Genomic DNA, 25,094 nt, shown 5'->3' on the forward strand with positions numbered 1-25,094 from the left:
TGCAGATACATATATATCTTTTTAATTTTTTTTTACAGTGTACTTAATCCATCATATGACCAAAAAAAGAAATAAAACACACAATACAGTCAATGAACAAAACCCATAGAACATATGATTGTCAATTACTGCGTTTCACAAAACAAGAAGAAAAAAGAAGAAAAAAAGTAATCCTGTGAATAAATAATCTACAGAAAATCTGTACAATAGGCACAACAAGAATTCAGTGGAAGTGCAAATAAAGCTTTAGATCTCTGTACATAAAAAAAAGCAAAACGACGCCAGCTGTCCTCGACACACAGAATGAAGCAATAATCATCTAGAAGTCAATTTACAGGACATTTAGTACATTTAGCTTTGCACTCCTGCATCTGATGAACTTTAATAATGATGTTATTTAACGCTGAGCAAAAAACAGAACTGCAGAGAATTAAATGACACTTGCATTATGTACAGTGTGTCGCATTCCACGAGAAAAAAGAGAGGACGTAACGCATGACATCCAGTGAGGATCAAGGCAACGACCATGAGACTACAGACAGACAGAGAGAGAGAGAGAGAGAGAGAGAGCGAGAGAGAGAGAGAGGAGAGAGAGAGAGAGAGAGAGAGTGTGTTTGTGTCCTTGAGCTCCTGCTGGCCAGATTTAACACTGTAAAAACTCTGACAGCTTTCCCCATCTGAAGGTCAGAAGGAGCCGGTCCAACGAGCTACTGGACAAGTCTGTGTGTATTTCATCCTGTTGGGTTGGTAACACCACATGCACACACACCACATGGTCTTCTGTAACACCCCAAAAAGTCAAGTCTCTTCATTACCCAGAGTTCAAGTACTCCAGTGCCACTTCATAGCAAAATTTGTACTGGTCCTAGAAGACAAATGAAACAGACAAATCACTGAACACGATGTAGCATAGGACAGGTACAAACAGTTTAAAGGGGCCGTACAGTGCACTTCAGGTGTTGCCTACTTCTTAACATCAAATATAGTTTGGGGTTAGTGTTACACAACCTCAAAATCCTGCAATCCTGTAACTGCACATCTCAAAACTAACCCCTTCTAAATGAACTCTAGCACTGAAACAGCTCATTTTGCCTTTTGTGACAGTATGTAACAGTTTGTTTTGAATAATTATTTGCACAGGTGATATACCCTATGGTCAAATTAGCTACAAATGAGGGCAACAAGCAGTTGGTTTTTGTCCTCATCAATCATAGCTTGAATAATCTGAGGGGAAATAATATTGTCAAATCAGTAAGTAAAGATACAGCCCCCCTGAGAACACGGCCCTGGGTAGGGTCCGGGCTGGGGTAGAGATGGGGGTGGGGCTACCAGGGCCGAGTTCTCTTGTGTCAGTCAAATCACACATTAAAAAAAGGTACAAGTAATGTAGGGTGACTATGTATTTTTGATTACGAAAACCAGGACACTCAGGCCTGGCAATGAGATACTCAAATGATACTCGAAGTTTACTCAAAGATACACAAAGATGGAAAAAACATGAAAACCAGGGCCCGTATCCACGAAGCAGCTAAGGCTAAAATAGCTCCTAGAAAATCTTAGAATTCCTTGAATTCTTAGACATTTCTTAGAATTTTCCCTTGGTAAGATGAAAAGGTCCACAAAGCACTTTAGACCTTAAGAGGGCTCCTAATGCCAACTAGTAAGAGGAGGAGGACTTTTAAGAAGACTAAGAGTGTCTTAAACAGAGAAGATGGCAGAAAGACGAGAGGAAGCAGAGATTTTCTCTGTATGTAGGACAACAGTGAGATCAGTAACACCACTACCCGCTTGATCTACGTAATTATTTTATGTTACTTACTGTCTTAATGTAGTTATAAATTGTCTGGGTTCTTGTTATCATACACATTGTTATTATTATTATATTATTGGTATTATTAATATTGTTATTTTCTTTTATATTACTTCTATTTTGTCATTTGATTCTTAAATTGACTACAATGGAAATAAGAGTTTTCACTTCTTTCTATGTTTATATTGTACAATTTTTATGTATCTTCTACTGACACACGCACGCACGTTTTTAATATATAGATATTCGACATGTGAACGAGGTTCGTTCAAACATTTTCAAGCTGTAACAGTTCATTTAATTTTGCTGAGTTTCATCATCATATCAAAGTTATCTTCACGATTACACGGCTTATGCAGTTCAATTCAATTTTTTCAATTTCAATTTATTTTCATTTATATAGCGCCAAATCCCAACAGAGTTGACTCAAGGCGCTTCACACAAGTATCAAATCTTACTAACTCCCGAGCAACAGTGTTAAGGAAAAACTCCCTCTAAGGAAGAAACCTCAAGCAGACCAGACTCAAAGGGGTGCTTGGGCCATACTACAGACACAAATTACAGAACAATTCACAAAACGAATAGATCAGGTTATATGATTGGTTGATGTCACTGTGCATTCATAACTAGGAAGGCGGAGCACATTTTTTTTTTTTCCTCCTCCCCTTCCCGTGACAACCAATCACAGCTCTTAGAGGACTATGCCATAACTAGCAATGGGTCAGCCCCACCGCCTCACCAAGATAGGAGTTTCTGTCCCCTCCTTGCTCAGACTTGCTCTCAGACACCTGCTGGTTTGCTCTTGGGCTAAGATTCCTTGCCAGGAAATTTTAGGCTCAGTTAGGAGCTCTTTGAGAGGACTTTGAGATGCTTCGCAGATACGGGCCCTGGACATTTTCATCACTTCCTAAAAAAAGGCAGGATGTGAAAACAGGACATGTCCTGGGAAAACAGGACTGTTTGGTCACCCTAATGTTGTTGTTGCCCATTCGGCTGCTCCTGTTTTTGTCCGGGGTCACCACAGCAGATACAGCCAGATCCGCATTGGTATTTGGCACAAGTTTTACGCCAGATGCCCTTCCTGACGCAACTCCAGTGTAACCTGGAGAAACACACAGCCGCTGGTGTTCCAAAGAGGTCTCCCATCCAAGTACTAACCAGGCCCCGCACTGCTTAGCTTTTGAGATCTGATGGGATCAGACTTACACAGAGCAGATCAGCTGCTTGGTCACCCTAATGTAACGTAAATATTAAGAAGTCGTAAAAAACAGCGTTAAGTCAATACCTTTCTAACTTGTTATGACCACTGTCTCATTTCAAAGTATTCTTGTGGTCAGGTCCACGTCAACTTTGGTTAGGAAGGTCCTGTTGTCATCTTACTTGGTAAAAAGGTAAAAACCAGACCTGATCCACTCAGAGTGTCATTCAGTCCTGTGTTTATTTGGTTACAGTCGTCTCTCCACATTCTTTAGGTAGAAACCAAAACAAGTTTGCAGATGCAAGCGGTGGAAATGAGGTTCCTTCCAGAGGGTATCTGGGATAACGCTCAGGAACAGCTCGTGTATCTCGAATGGACTTGGTGTAGAGTTGCTTCTCCTTCAAAAGGAGCCATTTAAGGTGTTTTCGGCATTCGGTGAGGATGGGATTCCGGTCCTGTCCAACTAAGAGGAGGCCCTGGAGAAGACCCAGGACACACAGGCATTTTGCACAACTTTTTATTCGACCAGGGAGCTTTAGCTCCAATTGTTTCTTAAAAAGTCAACATTTCGTGACGCGACAAAGTTATTTCTCTCTGTAATATCACACAAATTCATGTTTATCTGACCAATGCTTCTGCACTTAAATGGTTTATTTCTCATCGTTAAAAGTAAAAGAACATCTTGTTTGTCTTCTTTGTTGGGTAATTGGAAAAAGTAGAATATTTTAAACTTCTGATGGTTGACTGCAGGTATCACAGCAGGAGTACGGAGCAACCCACACGGTTCAGGCTGACTGAGGTCAGACAGGACGGCAAAACAAACAGTGTGGGTGTGACGGAAAGGAACATGAGCAAGACCAAAATCAGAACTTGCTAACTCGAGTGTGAGTCACACTGGTGGTGTGCGTCGATGTCTTTCACTGTTGTGTGCTGGTAACTGGAAGTAGCGCTGCACGACCATGAAGGAATCATCTGGGTTTTGTTAAAGTTGGGTGTCTTATCCACCTCAACAATGATGAACTTTAAATGCCTTCCATGTCTCCAAGGAAAGCAGGCAAAGTCTCCTTACCAGTAGTTCCACCATGTTGGGTTTGTTGTTCCTCAGTGTTTTGACAGCGTGGAAAACGTCCACGGAGTGCTGGTGTTGGAGCATCTCACACACGATGCTGATGGCACAAAACGTCCCACTGCGGCCGCCTCCGTTCCTGTAAGAGTCATTTAACAGCCGCGTGTTAGAACATTGCTGATGATCAGTTCAGTATGTTGTTTGAAGAAGTGAGGGGTTTTTGGTTTATTCGCCATTTGGTCTTGTTTTGTTTTGTCTTGCACGTCACGGTTTGCACTGATATTTCCTCAAAAACTGTTCAATGAAATTTCCTGAACTTTGGTCAGGACGCTCCTTGCGTGGTCTGTGTCATTATGGGACTTTGGACTTATGGACTGAATCTCTCTGGGGCCCCCAATTCCTCCAAGAAGGGCAAAAAAAAAAAAAAAAAAAAAGGAAAAAGCAATTTTTGCACTTATAAATTGATTCTTGAAAAAAACTGTTCAATGACTTTTTTCAGTAATTTTGTATAAAGGTTCTTGGGGAGGCGGCTCAGAGACAGAAAAAAAAATTGCCCTTGAATAATTATAAGGGTCCCCCCGGGCTCCCCAAAAGTGGCACCCCCCCTCTTTTTTAACCCACTGTTTGATTTATTGCATTTTATTTGTTCATGAAATTTTTCTAAAGCTTTGTCCAGACACTGCTTGAGTGCCTCTCATGTGATGAGTTTAACTTTTCAATTAAGCCCCCCCACCCCACAAGGGTAAATACATTCAGACACATACAAACACATGACTTAATGCCACTTTCTCCACATTTAGTCAAACTTACTCTTTTTGTCCAAAGGATTACAGGGTCTCTTTATATATATATATATAATTTGATTTATTTTTTGGGTGCAGTACAGCTGTTCACTCAGTAGGTGGAGATGTTTCCTCTTTAATGTCAGTGTCGAATGAAGACCCTCCTGCACTGAGTGGAGGTTAAACTTACAGACAGTGGACCACAGTGCGGCCCTCGCCCCCGTCGTACTCCTCCTGCCACTTGTCCACCTGCCGAATCAGCTTGAGAAAGGAGCGTTTGGACATGGGCGTGTCTCTGTACATGGGCCAGCCCAGGAACTGGAACTGCTGCACCATACTGTAGCCGTCCTGGGGCTGGAAGGGAAGGACACTGGTTTATCCCAAGTTAACACACACAGGAGGGGGTTAATCGCAGCTACGCCAAGATGCAATCGGCCTGTAAAGATGTAGCGCTAAGCCTTGACGGAGACAAGAGATGGATCAGGGCGGAAGAAGCTACTGGAGAAATGAGTGCTCAGATAGACAGTTTGATAGATGGGAACAGTTTACAGATGCCAGGGACAGATAGTTAAACAATCAAAGAACACTGTAAATCACAGCCTGATATCACAATCAATACACTTGTCAGCAATCATGTGCGATCATAGTCTACTTCACTGAACGTGATGGGCACCTCTGCTGGCCACCGGCTGCTATAGCATGTTCCCAGTGATTACTGATGGCACTGGACAGTCTGCTGCCGCGTAAGAAGCTTAAAAGACGGTGCCTGCAGGTCCCGTCCAGTGAAACCAAGTTTTTGAATGATAGAAAAATGACATTGTGCAACTTGTTTTCAATCTTCTGCTTCTTATGGGAGATACTATGAGGGATGCAGTCGTGGAGTTAAAGGGAAGAAATAGACATTAGGAAGAAAGAAATGTCTTTTTAATCAACATGCTCACACTCCGTGCTGAACAACTTTACATTATTTTAAAGTTTGTCGTTACGTAGAGACTTCTACTTATCTCGGCAGTGACATACGTGTCTCTAGGTCATCGTTCTTTGAGCTCCAGAGATGCTAGGAAGACCTCATAAAGTAGCGAGGTCGCTGGACAGGTGTTTGCTAATGGTGCAGGAGAACCAAGGTCAAAGTCTTTAGACCCCTGGTGCCTCCTGACTTGCTGTATGGTTTGTGGAACTTGAATGCTAACTAATGACCTAAGGTGATGAGAGGATGTCTTTGGTCCACGGTCTCTTTGGAGGATCCTTGGTACAGCTGGAATAACTGCATCAAACTGATGGTTGCTTAGAAGATTAAGATGAGGAGTTTCACTTCCTTTGTGATGGAACATCAGCTATGATTTCTTTTGCCAGGTGGTGCGTTGATGCAGCAGCAGGTGCTTCAGTGTTGAGGACACAAGTGGCTGGAGAAACCAAGAGGATGCCCTGTCTTACAGCAGATAGATGGGTTGAGTGTGGGGAGGGACCAGTTGTCTACCTGGGTAGTTGTCATCCAGGAGCCAGGCTGGTTCTGTTGTGGTGTTGATGCGGAAAATGCAGAGCCCATCCTTCGAGATCTGACGACTGTTACGCCATGAAAGCAAGTTACTAACTGCTGATTACATCATTAATAAAACGACGGAGAAGTGAACGCTGGACCACCAGCCCTCATCTGCATCTGCAAAAATCAATGCGACAGCTCACACAAATATAATTTACAGAAACACAACAGATGCTCTGCAGCAAGAAGATGGAAGATTGAAATGTTGGTCTCTTCTTTCAGCTGCTCCCGTAGGGGGCACCACAGTGTCTCAATCATTTCCATCTCACCCTGTCCTCTGTATCTTCCTCTGTTCCAACAACCACCTGCATCTCCTCCCTCAGCACATCCATAAACCTCCTCTTTGTCCTCCCTCTTCTCCTCCTGCCAGTGGCTCCATCCTCAGCATCCTTCTCCCTATATACCCTGGGCCCCGTCCTCGGCACATGTCCAAACCATCTCAGTCTCACCTCTCAGACTTCCCGTCCCACCTGAGCTGACTGAAGATTTAAATGTTGGTATAAGAGAAAATTAAGTGTATGAATAGTTTTCCAACTTGGATATCAATCATTTTTAAGATTTGGAAGTCTGGAAATCCACTGTGAATTCCAGATTTTCTTTGTTGTTGTTGTTGTTGTGGCAGTTTGAGCTGGTGGTGGACGCAGCGACTAGCAACGGTTCGTCTGGATCTCTTGTCCAGTTGTGATGGCATCATGAAAAATCATTTAATCTATTAGTTGTGTTGTGTGGGCCGCTGAAGAGGAGGTACTGCTGGCCCACCACCACCAGAGGGCGCCCTGCCTGGACTGCGGGCTCCAGGCACCAGAGGGCGCCGCCGCCCCACAGGAGCTGCCTCGGTAACAGCTGTCACCCATCACCTGAGACAGCTGACGGCAATTATCACTGGGGTATATCAGCAGGACGGCAACTCCACCTCATCGCCGAGATATCGTTCTACCTGGAAGGTAATAATCTCAGCTGACTGCTTGACAGTAACCTTTGTGATTTTTGTGAGTGATTGCAGACTTTTTTTCTCCAACGAGAGGTGGAGGTAGCTTCCCTGCCGTGCAGGTTGCTGGGTGCAAACGCGCCCACGTTTAATTGTGTTCTTGTTCCTCGCCAGCAGTACCAGGTCCGACACGCGGAGGCAGTGGCCACCTGGGAGTTCGGAACTTGGCGGCTCCAGTATTCCCGGGGTCCTGTGGCGGAGGAAACCGTGTGGTTCCGGTTCTACTTTGGAGAGGCGTCTCCTATCTTCGAGCCTGCCCACACGACACCTTTGTGAATTGAACTTTGTCCATTGTTGTAATTTGTTGTTTTTGTTGTGCACGTTCGCAACAGTAAAGTGTTGTTATTTGACCTATTCCATTGTCCGTTCATTTGCGCCCCCTGTTGTGGGTCCGTGTTCCTACACTTTCCCAACAAGTTGGTGATCCCATCATGAAATGTTACATTTTCACGATGGTATCATGAAATTTGGGGTGAGGTGGGGGTGACCCGGGGGTTGTGGTTAGGGTTAAAAATAATGAACTATACTTGAAAATGTGATGCATTTTGTGATAGTATCGGGGGGGGAATCAACAAGACTGGGCTGTAATGGTGGTGTTCAAAAAGGAAACGCCGGCAGTATCAGGCTGGTGACAACAGAATCACTGTCTAGCATCCAGACGGCACATTATCGTGCTTTGGGTGTGAGCCAGGTGATGCGTCGTGGCATACTGCATCCTGTTCCTGTATCCCATGTCACGCCTGCTTGCTGTGGTCCTTCCAGTCACTTTGCGTTTTACGTCACAGTTTGTGTTATTTGTTGCTGGTGTTGGATACCTTGAGGGGGACGGTATATTTGTTTGGTCCCTCTCTCTGGCCTCTGTGTCGAGATTAAAAACACTTTTATTTGATCTGCCTGGTGGTTTCATGGAGTGTGGGGGGGGGGGCAGCATTGCTGCTGCTATGGTGTTGTTTCATCATCACGTGCTCAGTGACAAGTCAACGTTGGGCTTAAATGTCATTGTAGAGACAACTAGTCTGTGCAACCTCTAGCTCAACCCCACCAAAGGACTTAGCGGCTGATGTGTGAGCTTTGGCCGTCAACATACCCGTGCTGCGTTGTAGATTCTGAATATTCTGCTGATGATGTCCTCCTCCAAGTCAGCAGAGACAAACTCCACCTGGATGGGTCCGTGGCGGTGCACTCCGTTTTCTGGCCAGTACTGTGGGCACAGCTAAGACAAATAGGCAGGCACACACACACACACACACACACACACACACACCACACACACACACACACACACACACACACACACCCACACACACACACACACACACACACAACACACACACAACACACACACACACAGAAAACAGAAGATGATTCATTAGTTTGAAATTCTCACTTCATTGCGGAGACGTTTTAAATGCTGTGTGGCATTTAGATTCAAAAACATGAAGAGTAACAAACAAGACGGGGAAAATAGACAGCGAAATAATGTAAGGTGAAGTGCTTTATTTTAAAATGATGAATTACACTCCGACAGAAAGTACAACCATTTAAGGACAAGAGCTTGTTCTCCATGAAATGACTCATTGTTCATGAAATGAAAAGGGAATTAATCAAAAATCTTCTTTTTGAAGGCTGTTTTTTTCAACTTATCTTAAAAAAATCAGTGAATGCTCTTGTATGAAGGAAAATCTTCATGAACAGACGCGACCATGAGACCACCCATCGAAGGACAAACTCCAGCCGTCCTTCCTCACTCACTCACTCATCTTCAACGGCTTATCCAGGTTTGGGTCGCAGGGCAACAGCTCCAGCAGGGGACCCCAAACTTCCCTTTCCCGGGCCACATTGACCACATCTGACTGGGGGATCCCGAGGCATTCCCAGGCCAGTGTGGAGATATAATGTTGTCCTGGGTCTTCTCTGGGGGTTGTCCCAGATGGATGTGCCTGGAACACCTCCCTAGGGAGGAGCCCAGGGGCCATCCTTACCAGATGCCTGAACCACCTCAGCTGGCTCCTTCCAATGAGAAGGAGCAGCGGCTCTACTCCGAGCTCCCTGCAGATGACCGAACTTCCTACTCTATCTCTAATGGAGACACCAGCCACCCTTGTAAGGAAGCCCATTTAGGCCGCTTGTACCCATAATCTCGATCTTTTGGTCATGACCCAACCCTCATAACCACAGGTGAGATTAGGAACAAAGACTGACCAGTAGATCGTGAGCTTCGTCTTTTGGCTCAGCTCCCTTTTCACTGACGTAGTAAAACAACTCTGCAGTGGCAAGGCCCCGGGGGTTGATGAGATCCGTCCAGAAATGTTGAAGGCTCTGGGTGTGGAGGGACTGTCTTGGATGAGACGTCTCTTTAACACTGCATTGAGGTCTGGGACAGTGCCTAAGGAGCGGCAAACTGGGTGGTCCCCTCAGCCTCCATGGTAAAGTCTACTCCAGGGTGCTGGAAAGGAGGGTTCGACCGATATTCGAACCTCTGATTGAAGAGGAACAATGTGGGTTCTTCACTCTCACAAGGATCCTGGAGGGTGCCTGGAGTATGCCCATCCAGTCTACATGTGTTTTGTGGACTTGTGCACTTTTGCCAGAGCAAATTTTTTTCTGTGGGGACAATAAAAGTATATTTAATTGATTGATTAAATAAATAAAAACTTGGGATGCAGGTGAGATTAGACTCTCTGTCAAAGTTGAGGGTTCTGGACACGTCCTTTCTGTTTATTGGATTTACATTTCTGAAATAAGTTTTTGTAGTTTTGGACAATATATTCATGAACAGTTAAAACAAATATACAAAATAAAAAACAAAACACAAACAAATAAAGCAGCAAAAATGTTCATGTTTCTGCTTCCTGATGTGTCTCAAGCAAACAGGCTGTAAAAGTGATGATCTGTATGATTCAGCCTTGTTCAAAGACAGGTCCGTGGACCACTAATGGTCACTGATCGCCCCCTAGTGTTCTGTGAGTATATTGGTAAAATATCACATTTTTAATTAATATCATATTCTAACTTAAAAGTGTTTCTTAATCTGTTTAAAATGTCTCCAAAGTCTAATAGATAGTAGCGTTTATGTATTTCCATTATTAACTCATATGCAAATCAAAGATTTTTGAATTTGAATTGCCTGTTTTGTGAGGCGGTTGATGTAATGTTGGAGTGATAAACAGACTTGTGGTTTTGGACATTTGGGGAATTAGGTGGTTCACAATATTTAAAAAAATGGGTAAATGGTCTTTGGTCTCAAAAAGTTTGAGAAACACTCATATAATTCTTCTACTTATAGTTATTCAAGTGACTTACAGCCTCTGAAAATGGAGAGAAAATGTATAAAATGGTTGCATTTTCTGAAGGGTTAATGTAATATTTTTGTGCAACCCTGTGTATCCAAGTAAATCTTTACTACAAATGCATCTTGATTGTTGTCCAGAAGCAAAATAACAAAATCTGTGTAACTGTCTAAATACTTATGAGCCTGACTGTATCTGTGATTGAACAGAACAAAGACTGCAATAATTTGCTGAGAAGAATGTTCGTTTTTGTGGTGATAAAGCTTCAAAGATGAGAAATGGTTGAGACTTTGAGATTTTTTTTTATCCTGGAGCGACACCTAGTGGCTTCAAAAAAGTGCAGCAGCGCAAGCGAGTTGCCTTCATTGTCACACGTGATTGGACAGATTTGCTGCGATTTGGGAATATTTTTCAACAAAACACAGATATTTATGGATCATCTAATCACCATAGAAACAGTTTGATGAATCGTTTGTGGCTGTAAATCCAGAATTTTTGTTATCGTATTCAGTTTTGGTCATTTACTGTGACTTGAAGACCAGAACGGAAATAAATCTTGTACTTTAAGTGTATTCTCGACATGTATCTGTTTAATGTGTAGTGTTTTTATACTTTGCATTTCACATACATGTTGACTTTCCATATAAATGATTTTTGCATTGAAAGTTTTACTATTTGTGTCTCCTTGAGCTTTTACAGATTTTTATTTATAATGTCAAAATGGTTGAAAAGAAAATTCCATATTCCTTATCTTGAAATTTAGAAAACTGTGCTGTTTAAACTCACACTGAAAACACGTGACTTGTGATTTACTCATGTTTTATAGTTGTGTTAGTATAAAACAACTAAATTGCCAATTTTAGAACCACTTTCTTTTTGACAGATGGATTCAAATGACAGAGCTTCGAGTTGTAGAAGATAGACAGATTTTCTTTGCTTTTGCTGCAGAGACCTAACAACTCTGCTCAAGTCGGTGACTAGGAGGCTAAGGTAAGCAGCTAACTTTCTTAAAGTTTCTTTACATTTAGTGAGGTAAACATACGCAAGTTTACCTCCGTAGGGAGGCTCTCCGTGCACTTCTGATGACAACCAGCTCTGAGAGTGTTTTCAATTTTCCGTTATGTTACCTTAACCCCTTAATGCCTATTGTCGCATATATGTTACAATATTTGACTCAAATATGCAACATACCAAATTGACCAGTATGCCTGTTGTCGCAAATTTGCAACATACCATTATTATTCATTATAACATAAATTCTTACCAAAATACCAAAATTACTATTTATTTTTGTGCAAAAGTGAAATTAATAATCTCAACATTATTTACCATCTACTTAAAGGCAAAAACACACACAAAACATTTTTTTTTTTATATACAGCTATATAAATTCAGGCGTTAAGGGGTTAATTAGCTGGTGTCACGACTAGCAAGGCTTTCTGTGCTGCCCTAGATATTGTTAAAATAAGAACATTAATTTTGATAATCTGTGATTTGTTAAGATTAGAATGTTCAATACTATTCAACAGCTTTCGCATGTTACTAAAGAGAGTCTGTTCTTAATGAAACCTGTTTGATCTGGTCTAATTAGTGTTGGTAAATAATTTTCTAACCTTCTTGATGATGTTTTTGAAAAATCTTGCTGTCTACATTTATCAAACTAACACAGGTCTGCTGGTTTTCCTTTCTTTAATATTAACCCTCTGGGGCGACGACTAAGACCAAGCTTTACTAAATTATAAATAACTTTTTAATGATATGAGATAGAAACGTCATTTTTTTTTTTTTTTTTTTTGCTGAAAAGTTAACTCCGCGAACTTTCGAGCCAGCCATCAGCATCTTTGTACTCCTCATAAAAGCTGTGTGATGACGTGTGCAATGAGTGTCCAATCGGAATTGGTTTACCGTCACATGGTTTTCCAAAATCCAGTCATAGGGCAGATTTAAGTCACATGAAAAGCCAAAGATCATTTTCAGGAGTGATATGTTACTAGTTGGCCCATTTGAATAGCCCCGTGGGTGCTCCAATGAGTACATACTATTGGGCTCCAATGCACCCTGCGCCATTACGCACAGTGATCAGTGAAAGCAGACAGAGAGCCTCTGATGACAATCTCACGTGCTCAAACAAAGAGTGTGTAACTATCAGGATTGCTCCACTAGTTTGCATGTGAATGTTACTGAATAATTCTGTTGCTTTTTTGGCATAAAGCACTGTTTACCATGTCAATGGAACAAGGGGAGGGCCGCTCCTCAGACTGTAAGGAGCCAAAGTGGGCCAAAGTGTGAATGAAAGCTGCTTTACGAGCAGCAGAGAACACTCCAAAACACAGAAGAAGTAGAAGTTTGTGATATAACCTTTGTGAAATAGCAGACAGAAATTGCTTTCAGATGAAGACAAACACCATTTTGTATATATTGTTCAAAATGTGCATTTGTGTTTAATGTTTGAACCTTTTTGTTGTACAGTCTTTCACAAAATACCCTCAAATTACCTTTATAAAGTGTCAAAACAGTTGTTTATTATAGTTTGCTGTGTGTTTTGAATAAATGTGTGGAAAATTATTTCCTGCTTTACTTTTTCCTTTATTTCTGATTGTAAACCTTTATTACACTTATAAAACACAACAAAAGCATATATATATTATGAAAGCGCAGGTTGTCCTGAAAAAAGAGACATAAAACTTGATTGTGGGATGCAGGGAGAGCTGTTAACAGGAATAATAAAACATTCATGCCAGGTGAGTGAACGGTCCAAAAATGCCCTTGGACCCCAGAGGGTGAAGGAAATGTTTGCTGGATATAACGTGGTTGGAAGACCATTTCTGCCAAATGTCGAAACATATTTAAAAGTGGCCTAACTAATTAATCTTGAAAATTTGGTAAAACTCTGGACCATTTCCATCAGGCCCACCTACTTTTCCACTTTGAAGAGATTTAATTGTAATTAGCACCTCTTCTTTTGTTAGTGGCCCACCTGGGCAGCCTGATCTTCCTTTGATAAGGATGGTAAATCCAGTTTTTCCAGGAAATTATAAACATCATTTTGTGACACCGAGACCACTGATGAATAAATCTTAGGATAAAAATTTTCCATTATATTTACCAGCTCTCTGCTTTCGTAATGGTTTTGGTCCTTTTCATCTTTTAGTGAGGATATAGCATGAGTATCTTGTCAATCAGCTGCTAGCCGTGCCAGCAGTTGGCCTGGTTTGTCTCCCATTTCAAACAGTCTATGTCTAGCATAGAAAACACGAGCCTTCGCTTCAAATCGCAGAAGCTTCCTCAGCTAAAATTCTTGCTCTGGTAGTCTGACATCTGTCTGACCCTTGTCGAGAAGAACAAACAGAAGCCACGAAAGCTGGAGTTTTAAACCTAACCAGACGCCCTCTACCGAGAGGCAGACTGCTATTGGCTAATGACTAAACAATTGCTTTAATTAGCACCTATTGTGGTCTGGTTAGCACCCTCCTAATGACAGGGTAGCTGTCCCTCCTAACGATGGGACTGACGCCTCTCCTGATGGTGTGAGTGACTCATTACCATGAACAAAAGACTGAAATTGCTTTGATCTGAGTACCCCATTGTAAAAAAGGGACAAAGCGTGTCTCAGACCCCCTCCCCAGTTAAGGCTCGGTTTCACCTGTTTCACATAGAATGCCTCTTTAACCCCTCTCTCAAACCATTTCTTCTCTCTGCCTAAGATTGTAACTCCAGCTTTTGTGGCTTCTGTTTGTTCTTCTCGACAAGAGTCAGACAGAAGTCAGACTACCAGAGCAAGAATTTTAGCTGAGGAAGCTTCTGCGATTTGAAGCGAAACGTCCTCACGTCAAACAACCCAGTCCAGTCGAAGAGTCAAGCTTCTCTACTATGGAAACCACCTGGATAACTGAGAGCCTACACAGAAACATTGGGACAGTGGTATGTTTACCACTGTGTTACATCACCTTTCCTTCTAACAACACTCAATAAGTGTTTTGGGAACTGAGGACACTAATTGTTGAAGCTTTGTAGGTAGAATTCTTTCCCATTCTTGCTTGATGTACGACTTCAGTTGTTCAACAGTCCGGGGTCTCCATTGTCGTATTTTGCGCTTCATAATGGGCCACACATTTTCAATGGGTGACAGGTCTGGACTGCAGGCAGGCCAGTCTAGTACCCGCACTCTTTTACTACGAAGCCACACTGTTATAACACGTGCAGAATGTGGCTTGGCATCGTCTTGCTGAAATAAGCAGGGACGTCCCTAAAAAAGTCGTTGCTTGGATGGCAGCATGTGTTGCTCCAAAACCTGGATGTACCTTTCAGCATTGATGGTGCCATCACAGATGTGTAAGTTGCCCATGCCATGGGCACTAACACACCCCCATACCATCACAGATGCTGGTTTTGAACTTTGCACTGGTAACAACCTGGATGGTCTTTTTCCTCTTTTGCCCAGAGGACACGACATTCATGATTTCCAAGAACAATTTGAAATGTGGACTCATTAGACCACAGCACACTTTTCCACTTTGTGTCTGTCCATTTCAAATGAGCTCGGGCCCAGAGAAGGCAGCGGTGTTTCTGGATGTTGTTGATGTGTGGCTTTCGCTTTGCCTGGTAGAGTTTTTACTTGCACTTATAGATGTAGCGACGAACTGTGTTAACTGACAATGGTTTTCTGAAGTGTTCCTGAGCCCACACAGTAAGATCATTTACACCAGGGGGTAAGATCCTTTACACCAGGGGTGCCCAAGTTTGGTCCTCGAGATTTACCTTCCTGACACTCTTAGTTGTCTCTCTGCTCCAACACACCTGAATCCAATGAAAGGCTCATTAAAAGCCTGCTAACGTGTCTTTCATTCTCAGTGCTGCATTTGATACCGTGGATCATCATATTCTACTTGATAGGCTGGAAAATCACTTTGGGATTACTGGAGTGCCCTTGCATGGCTGATGTCATACTTGACCAGCTGTTCTCACTGTGTTTTGTACAGTAACACTACCTCTACACCTTAGTTACATGAATTTGGGTTCCACAGGGGTCCGTCTTAGGCCCCCTGCTTTCTCCCTTTATATAGCACCCCTTGTGCACATATTGCGGCATTTTTGGATTACCTTTCACTGTTATGCTGATGATACTCAGTTTATACATGCCGAAAATGCTGGTTATCTCATTCACATAAATCCTTAGAAGATTGCCTTGCATCATTGATAAGGTGGATGTCTAGAAACTTTCTACTTTTAAACTGTGAATAGACTGATATGATGGTCTTGGTCCAGTGAGACCTCGCCATCGTTTGACCATTTAACACTTAGCCTAGGCTCGTGTGCATACATCACAATGACAAGTGAGGAACCTTGGGGTAATTTTTGATCCTACATTGTCCTTTGACCTCCACATTAGAAATATTATGAGGATTGCCTTCTCCTGTTGTGTGGCCCGTGAAGAGGAGGTACTGCTGGCCCACCACCACCAGAGGGCGCCCTGCCAGTGAGTGCGGGCTCCAGGCACCGGAGGGCGCTGCCGCCTCACAGAAGCAGCCAGCGTGACAGCTGTCACCCATCACCTGAGACAGCTGATTCCAATCAACAGGGAGGTATATCAGCAGGACGGCATCTCCACCTCATTGCCGAGATATTCGCCCTATCAAAGAGGTAACAATCCCGCCCAAACGTGCTATTATTACAGTTGTAATTCTTGTGATTGTTTGTAGGATAGCTGACTACTGGACAACTCTTGGATAAGTACTCACCTTCCCTACATTCCTTTATGTTGTTGACGAGAGGTGGAGGTGGAATCTCCACCCTCCGTGTTGCTGGGTGCAGGCCGCACCCACACCTGACTGTTTCTGTTCCTTGCCAGCAGTACCGGATCCGACGAGCGGAGGCAGTGGCCACCTGGGAGTTCGGGACTTGGCGGCTCCAGTATTCCCGGGGTTCGGTGGCAGAGGAAATCGGGTTGGTTCCGGTTCGACTTGGACAGACGTCTCCTATCGTCGAGCCTGCCCACACGACACCGTTGTAATTGGACTCAATTTCAATATTGTAATCGGCTGTGTTTGTTGTGCCTGTTTCACAACAGTAAAAACAGTGTTATTTGACTCCTCCATTGTCCGTTCATTTGCGCCCCCTGTTGTGGGTCCGTGTTCCAAAACTTTCACAACACTTCCACCTGCGAAATATAGCGAAGATTCATCCCATCCTGTCTATGGCTGATGCTGAGACCCTGATCCATGCGTGTATCTCTTCTAGATTGGACTACTGCAATGTTCTATTTTCTGGTTTACCTCAGTCCAGCATTAGGGGTCTCCAATTGGTTCAAAATGCTGCAGCCAGACCTTTGACATGAAGCAGAATGTTCGACCACATTACACCCATTTTGGCATCCCTTCACTGGCTTCCTGTCCCAGTGAGATCAGATTTTAAGGTTCTGCTACTAACCTATAAAATGTTCACGGACTGGCACCTCCCTACCTAGCTGACCTAATCCTTACGTACCGGCCTGGGCTTTGCATTAGGGTGCAGGACGACTTTGTGTCTCTAGGATGAATAAGTCTGTGGGTCACCGAGCTTTCTCTTATCGTGCCCCTGTTCTGTGGAATGATCTCCCTGCATCAATAAAACAGTCAGATTGTGTGGAGACTTTCAAGTCCAGACTTAAGACGCACTTATTTTCCCTTTCGTATGGCTAACATACTGGTACAGTTTTGTTTTACGCTTTTTGCTCTTTAAATTCAATTTATTAGTAAATGGAGCGTGCCGTTGCCTCAACTTTATCTAAATTCTGGGTCTTTAGTGAAGCTTAGGGCTAGTGGCCAGCAATCACCTTAGTATTTCCTTTTCTTGTTGTATAATGCTGGCAAATTATACTGTATTTTTTGTCTTTCTGATGTCTTTTTTCTTACCACTGTTGCTCTGGGGGTTAGTAAGGTTAGACCTTACTTGTGTGAAGCGCCTTGAGGAATCTCTGTTGTGATTTGGCGCTATATAAATGAAAATAAATTAAAAAATGAAAAATTGCTAAAGCACATTTGGACAAGCCAGCTTCATTTTGGAATAAGGTGCTGTGGACTGATGAAACTAAAATTGAGTTATTTGGACATAACAAGGGGCGGTATGCATGGCGGACAAAGAACACAGCATTTCAAGAAAAACACTTGCTACCCACAGTAAAATTTGGAGGTGGTTCCATCATGCTGTGGGGCTGTGTGGCCAGTGCAGGTACTGGGAATCTTGTTAAAGTTGAGGGTCACATGGATTCCAGGCACAAAGTGACATCAGTGACAAAGCTGAAGTTGCGTCATGGCTGGATCTTTCAACAAGACAATGACCCTAAACACTGCTCAAAATCTACTAAGGCATTAATGCAGAGGAACAACGTTCTGGAATGGCCATCTCAGTCCCCAGACCTGAATATTATTGAAAATCTGTGGTGTGATTTTAAGTGGGCTGTCCATGCTCAGAAACCAACAAACCTGAGATGTTTTGTGAAGAAGAATGGTCCAAAATACCTTCAACCAGAATCCAGACTCTCACTGGAAGCTATAGGAAGTGTTTAGAGGCTGTTATTTCTGCAAAAGGAGCATCTACTAAATATTGATGTATCTTTTTCTGTTGGGGTGCCCAAATTTATGCACCGGTCTACTTTTGTTTAAAGAATTATTGCACACTTTCTGTAAATCCTATAAACTTCATTTCACTTCTCAAATATCACTGTTTGTCTGCTATATGATATAATTAACTGAAATTTCTGATCCAAACAGCCAATGATTTATAAAGGAAAATCATGGAAATCATCAAGGGTGCCCAAACTTTTACCCAAGGATCTTTTCTGTTCTACTGTACTTCTGCTAGTGGACCAGAGCTTTTTGTGAAATTCATGGAACACAGCTACATTGGCATTGTGGGTGAATCAGATAGAGTGCATCCAGACAGTATTCACAGTGCTTCACTTTCCACATTTTGTTATGTTACAGCCTTATTCCAAAATGGATGAAATTCGAGTTCCATCAGGTTGGATGGGGTGCGTCGGTGCACAGACATTTTCAGATCTCTCCAGAGATGTTCAATCAGATTCAGGTCTGGGCTCTGGCTGGGCCACTCAAGGACATTCACAGAGTTGTCCTGGAGCCACTCCTTTGATATCTTGGCTGTGTGTTTAGGGTCATTGTCCTGCTGAAAGATGAACCATTGCCCCAGTCTGAGGTCAAGAGCGCTCTGGAGCAGGTTTTCATCCGGGATGTCTCTGTACATTGCTGCATTCATCTTTCCCCTCAATCCTGACTAGCCTCCCAGTTCCTGCTGCTGAAAAGCATACCAATCCATTACTATATAAATAATGTAATTACCTTTGAAATGATTCCCAATGCGTTCTCCACTGCAAGACGCGCATGAGACAATCCGCAGCTGTAGATACTTCCTCTGTGATTCTGGGAGCGATGAGAGAATGGTTTCACCAGCCACGTTCTGAGAGCAAATGCATCATTGGCTATGAAATTATTATTTTATATTGCATGGCATCAAACAAAGCGGGATGGACTGGCATAATGAATTGCGTGGCAGTGGGGGGATCAAATTTCAAATTCAAATTTCAGTGGGGGGATCAAGGTGCCTGAAAAACACAGACCCCCCCGTAATACTGGTGCACAGTGGAGATCAAACAGGGAAGAGGCGTGGCAATCCACCACAGTCAGATTATTATACAGCCCGAATTCCAATAAAGTTGGAATGTTGTGTGAAATGTAAATAAAAACAGAATACAATGATTTGAAAATCCTGTTCAACCCATATTCAGTTGAATACACCACAAAGACAAGATATTTAATGCTCAAACTGGTAAACTTTATTGTTTTTGTTCAAATATTTGCTCATTTTGAAATGGATGCCTGCAACACATTTCAAAAAAGTTGAGACGGGGCAACAAAAGACTGGGAAAGTTGATGAATGCTCAAAGAACACCTGTTTGGAAACAGGTGAGTGTCATGATTGGATATAAAAGGAACATCCCCAAAAGTCTCAGATGTTCACAAGCAAAGATGGGGTGAGGATCACCACTTTGTGAACAACTGTGTGAAAAAAATAGTCCAACAGTTTAAGAACAATGTTTCTCAACGTTCAATTGCAAGGAATTTAGGGATTCCATCATATACAGTCAATAATATAATCAGAAGGTTCAGAGAATCTGGAGAACTTTCTACACGTAAGTGACAAGGCTGAAAACAAACACTGAATGCCCGTGACCTTCGATCCCTCAGATGGCACTGCATTAAAAACCGACATTGTGTAAAGGATCTTACCGCGTGGGCTTAGGAACACTTCAGAAAACCATTTTCAGTTAATACAGTTCATTGCTACATCTATAAGTGCAAGTTAAAACTCTACCATGCAAAGTGAAAGCCATAAATTTATTTCCTCTAGGTTGGACTATTGTAATTCATTATTATCAGGTTGTCCTAAAAGTTCCCTGAAAAGCCTTCAGTTAATTCAAAATGCTGCAGCTAGAGTACTGACAGGGACTAGAAGGAGAGAGCATATCTCACCCATATTGGCCTCTCTTCATTGGCTTGCTGTTAATTCTAGAATAGAATTTAAAATTCTTCTTCTTACTTATAAGGTTTTGAATAATCAGGTCCCATTTTATCTTAGGGACCTCATAGTACCATATCACCCCAATAGAGCGCTTCGCTCTCAGACTGCAGGCTTACTTGTAGTTCCTAGGGTTTGTAAGAGTAGAATGGGAGGCAGAGCCTTCAGCTTTCAGGCTCCTCTCCTGTGGAACCAGCTCCCAATTCAGATCAGGGAGACAGACACCCTCTCTACTTTTAAGATTAGGCTTAAAACGTTCCTTTTTGCTAAAGCTTATAGTTAGGGCTGGATCAGGTGACCCTGAACCATCCCTTAGTTACGCTGCTATAGACTTAGACTGCTGGGGGGTTCCCATGATGCACTCAGTGTTTCTTTCTCTTTTTGCTCTGTATGCACCACTCTGCATTTAATCATTAGTGATCGATCTCTGCTCCCCTCCACAGCATGTCTTTTTCCTGGTTCTCTCCCCTCAGCCCCAACCAGTCCCAGCAGAAGACTGCCCCTCCCTGAGCCTGGTTCTGCTGGAGGTTTCTTCCTGTTAAAAGGGAGTTTTTCCTTCCCACTGTTGCCAAGTGCTTGCTCACAGGGGGTCGTTTTGACCGTTGGGGTTTTTCCGTAATTATTGTATGGCCTTGCCTTACAATATAAGGCGCCTTGGGGCAACTGTTTGTTGTGATTTGGCGCTATATAAATAAAATTGATTTGATTTTGATTTGATTTGATAAATCAACAACATCCAGAAACGCAGCCGCCTTCTCTGGGCCCAAGCTCATTTGAAATGGACAGACGCAAAGTGGAAAACTGCGCTGTGGTCTGGTGAGTCCACATTTCAATAGTTCTTTGAAATCATGGACGTCATGTCCTCCGGACAAAAGAGGAAAAAGACCATCCAGATTGTTACCAGGGCAAAGTTCAAAAGCCAGCATCTGTGATGGTATGGGGGTGTGTTCGTACCCATGGTATGGGCAACAACAATCTGGCACCATCAATGCTGAAAGGTCCATCCAGGTTTTGGAGCAAGAAACGTCTTTTTCAGGGATGTCCCTGCTTATTTCAGCAAGACAATGCCAAGCCACATTCTGCACGTTACAACAGCGTGGCTTCATAGTAAAAGAGTGTGGGTACTAGACTGGCCTGCCTGCAGTCCAGACCTGCCACCCATTGAAAATGTGTGGCGCATTATGAAGTGCAAAATACAACGGAGTCGTACATCAAGCAAGAATGGGAAAGAATTCCACCTACAAAGCTTCAACAATTAGTGTCCTCAGTTCCCAAATGCTTATTGAGTGTTGTTAGAAGGAAAGGTGATGTAACACAGTGGTAAACATACCACTGTCCCAGCTTTTTTAAAATGTGTTGCAGGCATCCATTTTAAAATGAGCAAATATTTGCACAAAAACAATAAAGTTTATCAGTTTGAACATTAAATATCTTGTCTTTCTGGTGTATTCAATTGAATATAGGTTTAAGAGGATTTGCAAATCATTGTATTCTGTTTTTATTTACATTTTACACAATGTCCCAACTTCATTGGAACTGAGGTTGTAAGATACCTCAAGATTCCTGAAAAATATTTGGCTTGGTGGAAGGGCATCTTGCGAGCCTTACGCTCGGCAGAATCCTCTATAAGGGCCCGGTCCCACTCGCGCTAGGAGGATTTGCGTATGGATTGTGCACAAAATTGGCTCATATTCGCTTAACATCCGCAATATGCATGAAACATGCTTTTATGAGTCAGCCGGCACCCGCACACGCCCGCAGTTATCCGCAGATGTACGTTTTTCCGTTTCCAGGATTTTTGAGCCTTGCAAAATTTTGGCTGCGGATGACATCCGCCTTACATACTCCATATATACACAAACACACTCAATCTATGCGCTGTATATTCACCGTCATCTGCTGATATCCGCAACTGACAGGGATTTGTGGCTTGGCAGTGGACTGGGACAGTGTGCAAAACGGATATTTTGCCCATCATGTCCACGTCATGAACTAAAATAAGTTGTAGCGACTGCATACAGATTGGCCATGAATAAAGCGTTTTTATTACGTCTGCTTGGCATCTGATTTGCGGTGGATGCAAATCAGATGCGCTGTGTTCACAGCTGGACGCCTTTCTTTGTTTTACCGGCTGCCACGCACTCTGCGCTGGATGCTGCCTATATAAAATAATTATTTTGTGGCGGATTCATCATTTTATTCTGCAAATTGGCCATTGAAAACTGCTCGAATCAACTCCTGAATCACAGAGGAAGCTGCAGCTTGTTAGCCGTTTGCGCACGCAAGCTGCAGAAAGTATATTGAGCCGTCTAAAAGGAGGTGGCTACTCGCACGGCCGCTGTGTCCATAACTCTCATTTGGCTATTCGCACGGGAAGACTCTGGTGATAAAACTTGTAACTACTTGTATAAACAAATGTAGCGGGATGGAGGTCCCAGGTCCTGATTGCAAAGATGTTCCCGCTAGCTTGGTTAATGGGGAATTCCCCTTTGGCTGACCTGGTAGAGAAATCTTTAGAGCGAGCCGTCCGGGTTCAATCCCACCGCCGTCCCGGCCATGAAGGTCTTGCGGTCACACAAACATACTGCATTAAATGAGAGTTATAGACACAGCTGCTGTTCAAATAGGGTCAGCCTTTTGCCACCACAGTCTTGCTGTGTGAATAGTGAAATGAGAGTTATGGACATGGCCGAATAATAAAAACAATAATTAAAATCGAAAAAATATTGAAGTTATGACATCTTGAATGCAGTATGTTTGTTTATAAAAGTACTTCCAAGTTTTGCCACGGCCCGTCTAAAAAGGTAATTATTTGACTTGTTTACATTGTCAAAGCTTGATGAAACAGTTGTGTTTTTTCCTTCTTGTCTGCAGCTGTTACAGTATTTATTCCTATGTTTATAACAGATTTAACTTCTTGTTATAATCGTTCAGACGAGCTGCGCTCTGATGCGATCGGCTTACGTCACCACTCGCCCTGTTTACTGCTTCTTTACTCCAGTCAACTTTTCCAAGTCCAGCAGTTGCTCCAGAGCCTGTATTGTTGGTGTGAATACTGATGCCGACGGCCCGAGTGCGCTTCTTTTATGACTGCAATGCAGATGCTGAGCACGCGCAAACACGTGCGCGATGCATTCATAATACACCCGTAATACTGCTGTGATAATCGCAATACATCTGATCCGTTTCCTCACTACATGCGTTATACAACCGTGATTGTTCATCATATATTTGCTATATATTATTAATATATCCGTAATTCATACTGGGACATTTGTCATTTTTAGCCATTTTTGTTGCTGACGACAACGAATGCCAGTAATTTGTGTACTCAATTCATGCGCAATTAATCCTCTCCCCAGTTGGACAGGGCCCTAACACCTCCAATGTCCAACTCCCTGGCTCTTGAGTTTTCAGTGGAGGAGACAGCTCAGCTGCTGCTCAGGTGTGCCTTAATCATTTGTAACTTGGAAAATGATCTCTCAGCTGATGCCACGGTGGAAACGAGGAGCGGCCCCAGTCCGGACGCATTGGTGGGCATGCCGCTGAAAAATCCACAACTGTCTAATTTAGTCAGCTTTTCTCTTCTTTCTTTTGTGTCCCTTCTTTCATTCATGCCAGATTTGTGTTTGTAGGAAGACATTTTTTGTGCAAGATCTTTGATGTTACTATTTACAATTTGAAAACTGAAAATTCTGTTTAAGTGGATTCAGCACTTTTAGCCAATGTGTGACAGTAAATGCTGTTCGTACTGCCATGAACATTGCCAGTGTTCATGGCAGTATGAACAGCACACATTTGCTAAAAGTGCTTTATAAAAGTCACTTTATAAAATGACAGATGTGATGTTAATTTAAATAACTTGTGTGGAATTAGTTTGTTTAAAATTTTAACCATAAGTCAAAACTGTATGCCTGTGAATGACTTGGGTGATATGTCAGCAGGTCTATACGGTTTGAAGAGAAAGTGTCTTTCATTTCTCTTTCTTCCTTTTGCTCTTCATCTCCTTTCACTCTAGTCATCGGGTCTGTTGAAAGAAAAGCTGATCTGACACAAGCGCTTTCTCGTTGTTGTGTCAGTAGTTGCTGGTGTACTGAAGTCAATGCTGAAAGTTATCGATTTAGCTTTTATCTGTAATTTCTGCTAAATTGTTGAGGCGTTTATTGGTTTAGCTTTCTAAAAGTTAACATTTCAGTTAGCGGATTAGCTGCTATCGAACCTAACTTTTTGGTTAGCTGTGCCCACCACTGGCTATAAGGTAATGAATCAGCTGTATAACATGCATGATGCGCTCTTACGCACACTGCAGTGTGCATCACTGTGATAATGTAAATTAGTTCAGACAGATTTGGGGGACTCTCTGTCCCGCATCTCTCTCCAGCAGAGATGTTTCTGTACCTTCCCAGATTTGTGCCTCCAGGCAAGCCTGCCTCAGAGGTCTACAGACAATTCCTTTGACTTCATGCTTGGTTTGTGCTCTGACTGTCAGCTGTGGGACCTTCTATTTAGACGGGTGTGTGTCTTTCCAAATCATGTCCAATCAACTGAATTTACCCCAGGTGGACTCCAACTAAGCTGTACAAATATCTCAAAGATGATCATTGGAAATAGGAGGCACCTGAGCTCAATTTTGAGCTTCATGAGAATGTATGTGAATACTTATGTGCATGTGATTTCTTATTTATTTATTTATTTTTATTTTTAATACATTTGCAAAAAACAAAAAAAAAAAAACAAAAACCTTTTTCACATTGTCATTATGGGGTACTGTCTAAGAACGCTGAGGAAAAAAAAAATTTCATCCATTTTGGAATAAGGTTGTAACATAAAATGTGTGAATACTTTCTGAA

General features: G+C 42.5%; 1 protein-coding gene and 2 long non-coding RNA genes across 4 annotated transcripts in view; 1 reads left to right on the plus strand and 2 right to left on the minus strand.

The window, feature by feature from the left end:
• LOC117521157 overlaps positions 1–25,094 on the minus strand; it is a 26,878-nt gene continuing 1,784 nt past the window's right edge. The window contains exons 2-4 of the long non-coding RNA XR_004563902.1: positions 24,966–24,985; positions 23,672–23,673; positions 1–420 (exon numbers count right to left, since the gene is read on the minus strand). This is a non-coding gene — a long non-coding RNA (uncharacterized LOC117521157). The remainder of the gene's footprint in view (positions 421–23,671; positions 23,674–24,965; positions 24,986–25,094) is intronic.
• Positions 787–8,649, minus strand: LOC117521155 (receptor-type tyrosine-protein phosphatase mu). 2 transcript variants are annotated; one of them, XM_034182504.1, is made up of 4 exons: positions 8,472–8,649; positions 5,047–5,210; positions 4,078–4,213; positions 787–865 (listed from the first exon to the last, which is right to left on the minus strand). In XM_034182504.1, the coding sequence occupies exons 2-4, from the start codon at positions 5,190–5,192 to the stop codon at positions 812–814; spliced, it is 336 nt and encodes a 111-aa protein (XP_034038395.1). In that variant the 5' UTR covers positions 5,193–5,210; positions 8,472–8,649; the 3' UTR covers positions 787–811. The 2 variants fall into 2 exon arrangements, with proteins under 2 accessions (XP_034038395.1, XP_034038396.1); XM_034182505.1 differs by lacking the exon at positions 8,472–8,649 and having other exon boundaries at positions 5,047–5,300.
• LOC117521158 overlaps positions 24,623–25,094 on the plus strand; it is an 8,135-nt gene continuing 7,663 nt past the window's right edge. Inside the window, exon 1 of the long non-coding RNA XR_004563903.1 lies at positions 24,623–24,757. This is a non-coding gene — a long non-coding RNA (uncharacterized LOC117521158). The remainder of the gene's footprint in view (positions 24,758–25,094) is intronic.

Source organism: Thalassophryne amazonica, chromosome 12 (genome assembly GCF_902500255.1).
Source record: "Thalassophryne amazonica chromosome 12, fThaAma1.1, whole genome shotgun sequence".
NCBI classification, from domain to species: domain Eukaryota; kingdom Metazoa; phylum Chordata; class Actinopteri; order Batrachoidiformes; family Batrachoididae; genus Thalassophryne; species Thalassophryne amazonica.

Bases quoted from the DNA above. Each gene is read 5' to 3' on its own strand.
- LOC117521155 (XM_034182504.1), bottom strand. From the start codon at position 5,192: ATGGTGCAGCAGTTCCAGTTCCTGGGCTGGCCCATGTACAGAGACACG. The intron at 4,214-5,046 runs GTAAGTTTAACC...TGACTCTTACAG, and splicing joins CGCACTGTGGTCCACTGTCT to GAACGGAGGCGGCCGCAGTG. The intron at 866-4,077 runs GTAAGGAGACTT...TTTGTCTTCTAG, and splicing joins CCAACATGGTGGAACTACTG to GACCAGTACAAATTTTGCTA.